An 11,096-nucleotide genomic window follows, 5' to 3' on the forward strand; every position below is an offset into this window, starting at 1 on the left:
ATGTGCTTATATAGGCTCCTTTTGGAGTTTCTAAGTGTCCTTTTTTGGAAAGTCATCTAAATTTACCTTGAAAAAAGTTTGCAGAAAATATAGATTTTTGAGAATCACCCTTCAATCTTTTGGTTTACTTTGCTGGATATAGCAAATGATGACAAAATAAACATTTGAAACAAGATAAATGGACTATGCTTAATTTCATGAAGTGTGCGATTAATCACAGAAAAATTATGTGATTTATTAGATTAAAAATTTTAATCGATTGACAGCCCTAAAATAAAGTCATCAGAACACAGAGTAGTGGTATAACTGAATTAATTGGTTCGGTAGAATAATTGATTTGTTTCTAAATGAATCAGTGTTTTTGAATAAGTTGTTGAATGATTGCTTTAATAATCACTCATAAAAGATTGCCTGTTTGTTTCCAGATTGAATCAGTGTTTTTCAACAGATCAATAGTGTGAATGAGTCACTACAGACACTATTTGTTTATTTATTTATTTAAATGCAACAATTATTAATTTAATTAAAAATGTCTTTACAACTACTACTACTACTACTAGTAATAATAATAATAATTCTTTAATAATAATTCAGGCTGCTACCCAGTACATCCCCAGAAAGTTACTCCATTCCCATTAATATTCAACTGCATATGTGACCCTGGACCACAAAACCAGTCATAAGGGTCAAATTCTCAAAATTGAGATTTATACATCATCTGAAAGCTGAATAAATAAGCTCTCCATTGATGTATGGTTACCCATGCAATGTATGTTTGGCTATTGCTACAAATATACCTCAGCGACTTAAGACTGGTTTTGTGTTCCAGGATCACATATGTTCTAATATTTGTGTTTCCTGGTGTCCTTGTAATATTAAAACATAATTTATAGAGAAACAGGGGAAGCGAGAGGCTTAAAGGCTAAAGCCGTAAAGTCTGAGTCTGGGAATATGAAGAGAAAAGCAGGAAGTGTCAGAATCCCACAGGAGCTCATTATCTCCTCCAGTATCCAGATGGCAGACAGAGATGGGCTCGGGTTGGACGTATTATTGCACTGTCATAATCTACTGACTATGAGCTTAATGCGTTTTTAACACTATAGTTGGAGCATCTGAGTGTGTGATGCCATTTAGAGCCAGGGGACCTCCCATATTCACTGGAAAGATGTGAAATTATTGCACAATCATTTTTAGGCGAACTGCTGCTTCATGATCTTAAGTTTATGTTCAGTTAAAATGGCTGTCATTGGTGTTACCCAGTGAATTTCTATCAGGTTTCTTCTCAGACAGCCCTGCCAAGCTAATAGAACAAGAGGATGTTCCCTCGGTTTCAGGTTTTTGCAGGTCAACTGTCCACAAGCCATAACTTTGGGCTAAAAGGAACCGTGTTCTTCATCTCCCGAGGGGGTTTTCTGCTCACTGAGGAGATTCACTGGCAGCTGGACCTTCTTCAAAGTGCATGTATTTGTAGCAGCATGTTCAGACAGACCTTACGCTCACGGCAGAAGATGGTGCTATGAATAAAACATACAGTGCTGAGGGAGTCCTGAAGAGTACAGACAATAGTTTGGCCATCGCAACTTCAAATATAATTGAGAAGAAAGGGAAAAAGAGAGGATATGAAGAGACAAGATTGATCCTTTGGTAATGAATATTTTAAATTATGTTTGGGTTATGACATTGGATTTAAACAGTTTAATTCAGAAGTTAACATAATACAGAAGCCCTGCTGTATATTTCAAAGCGGTTCTCAAATTTCTCAAGAATCGTTGAAAAAAGAACCAAAAAAACCTTGTTATTTCTGCAGGTTTCATTGAAATGGCTCATTGAAATAACTCCACAGTGAGTGTGAAACGCTAGAGGATTCATGGGAAATTGTCGCTCAGTGCAACATTGAAACACAACAGAAAAGGGCTATAAAGATTTTATGAAGCCCAGAGACTTCAGTGAGAGAGAGAGACATTTCTGAGGCTAGAGATGAAAATGTTGAGATGCTTCTCTAAAACTAAAAATGTTCCCTTGAGGATCCAAAATATATGAATTGATTCAATTAAATTAAAAAGTAATTGAAATGAATAAAAAAATGCACTAGAAATAAATGTATATATACATACATGCACATCGATGCACACACACTCACATACACACACACACACACACACACACACACACACACTTATAATTAATTACTTAATGAAAATAAATGCTGTGCTAATTAAAACTCTTAATATGCACAACCGTTTAAAAGTTTTGGGTTGGTAAGATTTTTTTATGTTTCTGAAAGAAGTCTCTACTGCTCATCAAGGCTGCATTTATTTGATCAAAAATACAGAAAAAAACAGTAATGTGAAATATTAGGACTACATCTGGCAGTAGCTCGGGCGGTTTGAGGATCACAGTGGTGGCAACCCCTCCGGGGAACCAACCTCCCAGGGACCGCCACTCCTCTAGCACTTCGCAGCCAGTCGAGCTCCCTCAGGAACGTGCTGGGCCCTCTACAAGGAGCATACCAGCCGTATCCTTTGGGGCTCCTCCCGACGAACGGATGTAGAGGAAGATCCTCTTTGGAGAGGAAGATTCGGCTGCACTGCCGCCCTCCGGGACGGTAGCAAGGCCTGAATCGGATCCAGAGATGACGGCTATGCTTTCCCGGGCCGCCGAGAGGGTAGGACTCGAGTGGAAACCTCCACCGTGTCCCGAGCCCTCGAGGTTGGATGACTGGTTTCTCGGGGTGGCCCGCGCTGGTTCTTAGCGCCCCACTCCGGTGCCATTCATCCCGGAGGTGCATGAGGAGCTCACCAGGTCGTGGATGGCACCTTTTACTGCCAGAAACCGGCCTGGTAGTTCCTCCTCCCTCACCACCCTCGATGGTGGAGCAGCCAAAGGGTATACGGAGATCCCCCTGGTGGAGCGGTCGGTAGCGAGCAGAAGCAGACTGAGGCGATTCGACACATCCTGCCCCGGTGGGCAGCTGCTGCCTCCACTCCTCCGCCGGCCGCAGCACCTCAGCCTGCTCGTCGCCGAGTGCATCCCCCTGCAGCCGCCCCCACGCCGCAGCAGCCTCCAGCTAAGCAGCGCCGTGGAGCCGGTCGCACGGCATCCGCCCCGCCCGTCTCGGCCCCCGCCAAACCTGCCGGCAAGTGGAAGAGCAAGAGGCCCTGAGACGGGCGACCCGAGATGGAGGGAGTTGCTTTTCGGGAGATGGTGAACGCACCACTCCCTCCCCCGGAGGAGGGCCGGGCGGAGAATCTTTTGTTTTGTTTTATCCCGCCACTGACCTCTCGGTCGGTGGTACCCAAACACTCAATAAAAGAGCAAATTCCTCTATCTCTGGGTCTCAAGAGGGCACGGAGAGTTGTGGACGGTCCAGAGCTGGATCACTCTCATCCTCCTCTGTCGCCAGTAGGGGTGTAACGATTCACTCGTTTTCTCGATGCATCAATTACAAACCCTGACAATGCAATGCATCGATCTTGAAACATGGATTTTTGAATAGTGAATCGCCGATTTCAGACAGTAATCGATTTAAAACACTAAGAATCGAATGAATCGCGATTTCTATAGCGATTCAATGCTTTCCAAATTTATACACATTAAATTACTGCAAGCACGAATTAATGGAGACCTTGAACAGTGTTCGTACCCTCGCATCTCTCCTTCACGCGCTGCAGTATTTACCGCCTGTAACTGTCACAGGATTGCGCTCGCGCTCAGTTCGTCTCACTGACACATTTTTTGAGCAGCTGATGTGTGATCTCTCCTTAGTACTCATGGCCAGTAATGCTAAAGTGAAGTAGTTTTACTTTTCTGTAGATTTTACTGGCTCTCGGTCATACCAACTACATTACCAGAGCAGTCGAAAGCTGCGCATTTATTGCATGGACAGAGCAAAAATGTAAGTGTCTAAAACATATGCACAGTTCCACTGAATGATAAATGTGTTTTAACAATGTTGTTGAACCGAATGTACGAAGGAAACTGTTAAAATAAAACTGTTCCTTTCATAATCATCATTCGCCGATGGAGAGGAAAAGTTAAATACTATAGCATTTTATTTTATGAAAATTAGTTAAGAAGTTTTCGCACTGAAAGAGAAGTGATCTCGCGCTCATAGAATTAAGACGTGCCAGGCTATATCTGCAGCTGTATAAAAAGAATGAACTGAAACGTTAAGACAATAAACACAATAAATAAATAATTATGAATGATGCAATGCTAATTGACATATTTATTACAGTACAGAAACCATAAAGTATATTTTCTACCTTATTCTGTGCAGAAAATTGTAATAATTGTTTGTAGTATATAAAACAATCATAAAAATTGCCATTAGGAAAAAATGATAGATTACAAATGATTGATTATTGTCCAGCTGTGTATTTGATTTCTTATAGCAAATTCAAAGTAAGAGATAAGAAAAGAATTCCTTGGAAAAAATAAATAAATAATACATACATACATAAAATTATTGTATTTGACATTTGTCACTTCTGAAATGATGGCTACGCCCCTGGTGTGACAAAATGTTAGCCTATACATAATACTTTTAAAGCTCTTTTTTAAAATCTTGGCTTACATACATTGCTACATATGCCATGTCATGCCATAGCATCATTAAACTAGCATCTAACAATGGACAAAAAAAACATTTTCTCTAACCTATGGTTCTGTAACCATAAAGGCTGCTGTGTAATTTGCCCCCTGACTAAGCATTTAAAGAATTGAAGGTAAGCATTTAAATAATCCTATGAATGCACATAAAGAATGCAGAATCGAATAGTTGAATCGAATCAAATTTAATTGTGAATCGAATCGAATCGTTCTGAATGTGCAAAAATCGCTCTTGAATAGAATCGAAAACCTTTGAATCGTGAATCGAATCGATTCGCTGTCTACCCTTTTCCCAACCTTCATTCAGTTCACCTGGCATCCCCCCAAGTTCAGGGGCATCCACTTCACATCAGTGAATGCAGCCGATGCTCATGTCTTGCGTGCGGAGGTCGCAGTCCTGCTGGCAAAGGACACGATAGAGCCGGTCCCTCCAGCCGATATGAAGACGGCGTTTTACAGCCCCTACTTCATTGTACCAAAGAAAGGCGGTGGGTTACGACCGATCTTGGACCTGCGTGTCTTGAACCGAGCCCTTCACAGGCTACCATTCAAGATGTTAATGCAGAAACGCATCTTCGGGTAAATCCGTCCCTGAGATTGGTTTGCAGCCATCAACCTGAAGGACGCGTACTTTCATGTCTCAATCCTTCTGCGCCACAGACCTTTTCTGCGGTTCAGTACAAGGTCCTGCCCTTCGGGCTGTCCCTGTCCCGTCGGTGTTGAGCTGCTTGAATTCATTCAAAGGCAGGACGGCGGTCCCACTGAAACGATTCAGAGGCTCCTGGGGCATATTGCAGCTGCTGCGGCAGTCACGCCGCTGGGGCTGCTTCATATGAGACCACTTCAGCACTGGCGCCATGGCCGAGTCCCGAGGTGGGTGTGGCAGCGCGGCACTCACTGGGTCCAAGTCACACCGGCCTGCCGCCAAACCTTCACCCCGTGGTCAGACCTCACGTTTCTTCGGGCAGGAGTGCCCCTAGAACAGGTCTCGAGGCATGCTGTGGTACACATGAATGCCTCCACCACCGGCTGGGGTGCCACGTACAACAGTCAAGCAGTCTCGGGGGTGTCCCAACTGCACTGGCATATAAATTGCCTGGAGTTGTTAGCAGTGCGCCTTGCCTTGAACCGTCTCAGAGTGCGCTTTCAAGGCAGGCACGTACTGGTCCGTATGGACAACACTGTGACCGTTGAGCACATCAACTGACAAGGTGGTCTGCGCTCCCATCATATGTCTCAACTCGCACGCCACCACCTCCTTTGGAGTCAGAAGCATCTGAGGTCGCTTCGTGCCATTCACATTCCGGGCCTGCACAACCGTGCAGCCGACGAGCTGTCATGAGCTGCGCTCCCCGGAGAGTGAAGACTCCATCCCCGGACGGTCCAGCTGATTTGGAGACATTTTGGAGTCGCTCAGGTAGACCTGTTTGCCTCTCCTGAAACCTCTCACTGCCAGCTGTTCTACTCCCTGACCGAGGGAACACTCGGCACGGACGCATTGGCACACAGCAGGCCTCAGGGCCTACGCAAATATGTGTTTCCCCCAGTGAGCCTTCTCGCACAGACATTGTGCAAAGTCAGGGAGGACGAGGAACAGGTGCTGCTTGTGGCGCCCTACTGGCCCACTCGGACCTGGTTGCCGGAACTGATGCTCCTTGTAACAGCCCCTCCCTGGTAGATTCCTCTGAGGAAGGATCTACTGACTCAGAGATGGGGCACCATGTGGCACCCACATCCAGAGCTCTGGAAACTTCATGTCTGGTCCCTGGATGGGACGCGGAGGTTCTAGGTGACCTACCCCAAGAGGTAGTGACCACCATCACTTCGGCGCAAACACTGTCTACGAGACATGCTTACGCCTTGAAGTGGAACCTGTTTGTCGAGTGGTGTTCCTCTCATCGAGAGGATCCCCGAAGATGTCCGATCAGAGTCGTGCTCTCCTTCTTGCAGCAAGGGTTGGAGCGAAGGCTGTCTCCCTCCACCCTTAAAGTTTACGTCGCTGCTATTTCTGCTAACCATGACCGTGTGGAGGGGAGAACGGTGAGGAAGCACGACCTGGTCATCAGGTTCCTTAGGGGGGCGAGAAGGTTGAACCCTCCTCGACCTCCCTCTATACCTTCTTGGGACCTGTCTCTGGTGCTCGAAGTACTACAGCGGGTCCCATTTGAGCCTTTGCAAACATTTGAGCTGAAGTTTCTTTCAATGAAGACTCTGCTCCTGATTGCATTGGCCTCCATCAAGAGGGTAGGGGACCTGCACGCATTTTCGGTCGACAAATCATGCCTAGAGTTTGGGTTGGCTGACTCCCAGGTAATCCTGAGGCCCCGGCCCGGCTATGTGCCCAAGGTTCCTACTACTCTCTTCAGGGATCAGGTAGTGAACCTGCAAGCTCTGCCCCTGGAGGAAGCAGACCCAGCCCTTGCTTTGCTTTGTCCCGTCCGCACTTAAGATTGTACGTGGACCGGACACAATGCTTCAGGACCTCAGAACAGCTCTTTGTTTGTTATGGAGGCCGGCATAAGGGGAATGTCGTCTCCAAGCAGAGGATGGCCCACTGGATAGTGGATGCCATCACCCTGGCTTATCAAGCACAGGGTGTGCCCTGCCCGCTCAGGTTGCTTGCATCCTCCTTGGCGCTGGCTCGTGGCGCCTCGCTGGCAGACATTTATAGAGCTGCGGGCAGGGCGACCCCCAACATGTTCACTAGTTTCTATAGCCTTCATGTTGAACCGGTATCCTCCTGTGTTCTCACCTCAAACGGGTAGAAGCACCGAGAGGCCTCAGTTTAGTGTCGGCTTGCTAAAACCGCTCCAGAGAGTCCGTACTGTAGACCCTGTCGAGCTCCTCTATCCCCTCGGCAGCCGGACGTGGTGGAATGTCCGGCGCCAGGCCCTCACTCGATGAATCCATGAGAACCGGTAGAGGGCTGGGTTCCATATGTAGAGACCTAAGTGGATCCCATATGTGTAAAATCGCGGAACGTCCGGAGCCAGGCCCTCTCTCACTGCATCCTTGAGAACCGGTAGAGGGCTGGGTTCCATATGTAGAGACCTAAGTGGATCCCTTATGTGTAAAGTCCACGGTATAGCCTCAGAGCCTGTGTTTCCCCGGCAGACTTCTGCCATTTCCAAGAGTGTTACAATCACCTCTAACCTTCCATATGCACCTAAATGGTTGTTCATATGTGTAAGTGCTTCTGAAACCTCCTTCGGGAAGGATGGGGCTTCTGCAACGTTCCTGTTCCAAGTGGAATGGGTGGTGCTACGACAACAGTGACTGGCCTTATTGTTGCGAGCCCCGGCCTACACCAAAAAGGGGTGCAGGCGGCTCGCACAGGACATCCATGGCACTTTGGTAGCAATTCCCAATTAGTCAGTCCCGTCGCCACAGCTGCTGTACCACCGCTGAGCGGCAGCAGATGCACCGCAAACCTGAGTATGCGGTGCATCTGCTGCCTATTTATACTCGCGCTGCGATCAGCGGCAGCTGGATGCAATCATCGCATGCCAATGTGCATTGGCTCGTTTAGTTTACACTCGAAGTAGATTGGTCTCTCTACCGAGATTCCCAATTCGTCGGTCACCGACGTGATGTCTCCATTACAATACGTAACCAAGACGTTTTCTATGTGAATATCTGTTAAACTGTAATTGACTGCTGTGATCAAAGCTGAATTTTCAGCATCATTACTCCAGTCTTCAGTGTCACATGATCCTTCAGAAATCATTCTAATATGCTGATTTGCTGCTCAAGAAACATTTCTGATTATTATAAATGTTGAAAACAGTTGTTCTGCCCAATATTTTTGTGGAAACTGTGATACATTTTATTTTTCAGGATTCACAGATGAATAGAAATTTCAAAAGAACAGCATTTATTTGAAATAGAAATCTTTTGTAACATTATAAATGTCTTTACTGACACTTTTGATCAATTTAATGCATCCTTGATGAATAAAAGCATTCATTTCTTACTTTCAAGGTATTACTGACCCCAAAACCGTGAATGGCAGTGTTTATTTATTTAAACTGCTTAAAAACCAATAGCAAATCAATTCCTGTGTACATTTACAATAAATGTGGAGGAGATTTTCAACAGTTGGCAAACTACTACATATACCTATACTTCATCACTAACATTACTTACAAATGATCTCATTGCATTTTTAATGTATTTGGCACAATTGTCTTTCAAGATGTTCATTTTTTTTTAGATAGATAAATACATACATACATGCACACACACACACACACACACATAGCCAGCACCGACTTACCTGACAGAGAGAAGCTGATGAGCCTCCTGCTGCCCAGAGTCTGAGGAAGCTCCTGACTGATGACAGGCTTCAGCGCCTATCAGAGAGAATGACAGCAGTCAGCTGATCACGTGACTGAAGGACAGGAAGAGCTGCTGACAACAGGAAGTAACTCTACACAGGCCACGCCCCCTTTCTTTCTTTCCTCTTCTGTTTGCTTAAAGCCTATTACAGACGCCCAGCTCATGGCACCAATCAATAGCACGCATTCATTAGGACTGCATTGATTCAGCATCCGGGAAGTGGAAGGGAAGAGGCTCATGGGACGGCACTTCTCAGAAGAGGAAAAACTCAAGCTCTATGGCTGATAGGGAACACTGGCTCCAGGGTTATTACTGTAAACTAAAGACCAAAATAAGTGACTTAAAAATACTTTTGTCAACTGAAGAAAAAAATACTGCAATATACAAGTTCAAAAGGAATAAAATACCAAAAAAGAAAACAAACAAACAAAACAAAACAAACAAAAAAAAAACAATAAAAAAAAAAACTAATTTTTTATAACCATCCATCTTCGTTTTTATAATCATCCTTCTTCAGAAATACAGAAATATACCTGTGTCTGTGTGCAGTAAGAAATCCCACCTGCAGATGGCAATACATGTGTGATGATGCATAAAATAAAATAAATTAGAAGTGTTGCCTTGGCAATTAACTGAAATAAGTTGAAGCACTAAAATTACTAACTGGAAATCAATAAAAATATCTAAACTAGTGAACTATTATTCTTTACATTATTTGAGATAGTAAAATTATCTTGGGGTCCAGGGTTCATTGAAATAAAATTTTTGTTCACTGAAATAAAATAATAAAATAAAATAAAACATAAAAAAATTTGAAATGTTGTCTTAGCAACTAACTGAAATATGTTTAATTTGATGCACTAAAATTAGTAACTGGACATAAATAAAAACTAAAACTGAATTAATAGTAAACCTGAAATAAAAATAAATTAGACCTAAATAATAATATAAAAAATAAAACTAATAAAAATGCTTTAAAAAGGACTAAAATGAAAGAGAATACTGAAAAAATAAAAATAAAAGCTAATTTAAAATATTAATAAAATTATACTACTCTATAACTAATACTAAAACAAAACTACTGGGTAGCCCCAAACAAAAAATGTTTTGAGGCAAAAAAGAGGGGTAAAGTAAAATTGAAAATATTATTTAAATAAAAAAAATACCCAAATTAAACTAATAACCTGTTCTGGCACTTACTGTACCAGACGTCCTCAATCTTCATAATTTTGTGTCTAGTCTGTTTAGTTCTTTAGAAATTAAACAGTCCATTCATTAATGAGACGAGGAGGATTGTTTTTATGCCAAAGACTTTCACTTCTTTTCAATAGGACGACGTGCACAGAATGACAGTCAAAGGGATTTAAAACACAAAACAACACATTTAGTGCAGAAACGACCTCTCAACACTTAATTTCAGCCAGTCTACTATAACCTCCTACTTTCCAATCTTTGTAATGTGAAGTTCCAGAAAACTACCTATAAATGAGTCCAAACATCCTTCAGAGTGTACAGAGACAAACAGCAGGCAGACAGAAAAGCGGTTCACACCCAAATGAGATGCAAATCCTGTCCTCCTGAGCGCTGCTGCTGGCCTGAACGCAGCTTTACCCAGATTACTCAGATTAAACAGATCTGCGGGAAACTCAGCTGTGCTTCAGCGGGACTCTGGCACGGACTACACACTACCGTCGGGATCCAGACCGGTTATTACACAAAAGGTGGCGGTTTGAACCACGAATCCTACTTCAGCCTGCCGATCAATCTGTTTGTTAGAGTTTCACGGTGATGCTGTTTGTTTTTAGTAATTATTCGATTTTTATTTTATGAAGAACATTTGCTGCCAGGGTATCTATGTGGTTGCTAAGGAGATTTAAGTTGCTTTAAAACTGTTGCTAGGTGGTTGCTAGTGTGTCAGAAGAGCCAAATCACAAGTCTCTATGACATTCAGGTCTCTAGATATAGATTAAGAAATCTCTATGTTTAATTTCCAAAAGATACAAAGGAGTAAAATTGACTTTATGGTCACTATGGATTTATGTCATTAGTCTAAACATGCCACAACATACCATAGAGCCATATGCAAATATTTTTGTAAAAAAACAAAACATATAAATGAAAAAACATGTATATAATATACATATATA

General features: G+C 43.3%; 1 protein-coding gene across 1 annotated transcript in view; it reads right to left on the reverse strand.

Annotated features, from left to right (window-relative positions):
• hecw1a (HECT, C2 and WW domain containing E3 ubiquitin protein ligase 1a) overlaps window positions 1–11,096 on the reverse strand; it is a gene marked incomplete at its 5' end in the record, with an annotated part of 69,406 nt that overhangs the window by 40,226 nt on the left and 18,084 nt on the right. The window contains one exon of the mRNA XM_016443248.1: window positions 8,888–8,963. Within this exon, the coding sequence (XP_016298734.1) occupies window positions 8,888–8,963 (76 nt within the window). The remainder of the gene's footprint in view (window positions 1–8,887; window positions 8,964–11,096) is intronic.

Source organism: Sinocyclocheilus anshuiensis, unplaced genomic scaffold, assembly GCF_001515605.1.
Source record: "Sinocyclocheilus anshuiensis isolate Anshui unplaced genomic scaffold, SAMN03320099.WGS_v1.1 scaffold631, whole genome shotgun sequence".
Taxonomy (NCBI): Eukaryota; Metazoa; Chordata; class Actinopteri; order Cypriniformes; family Cyprinidae; genus Sinocyclocheilus; species Sinocyclocheilus anshuiensis.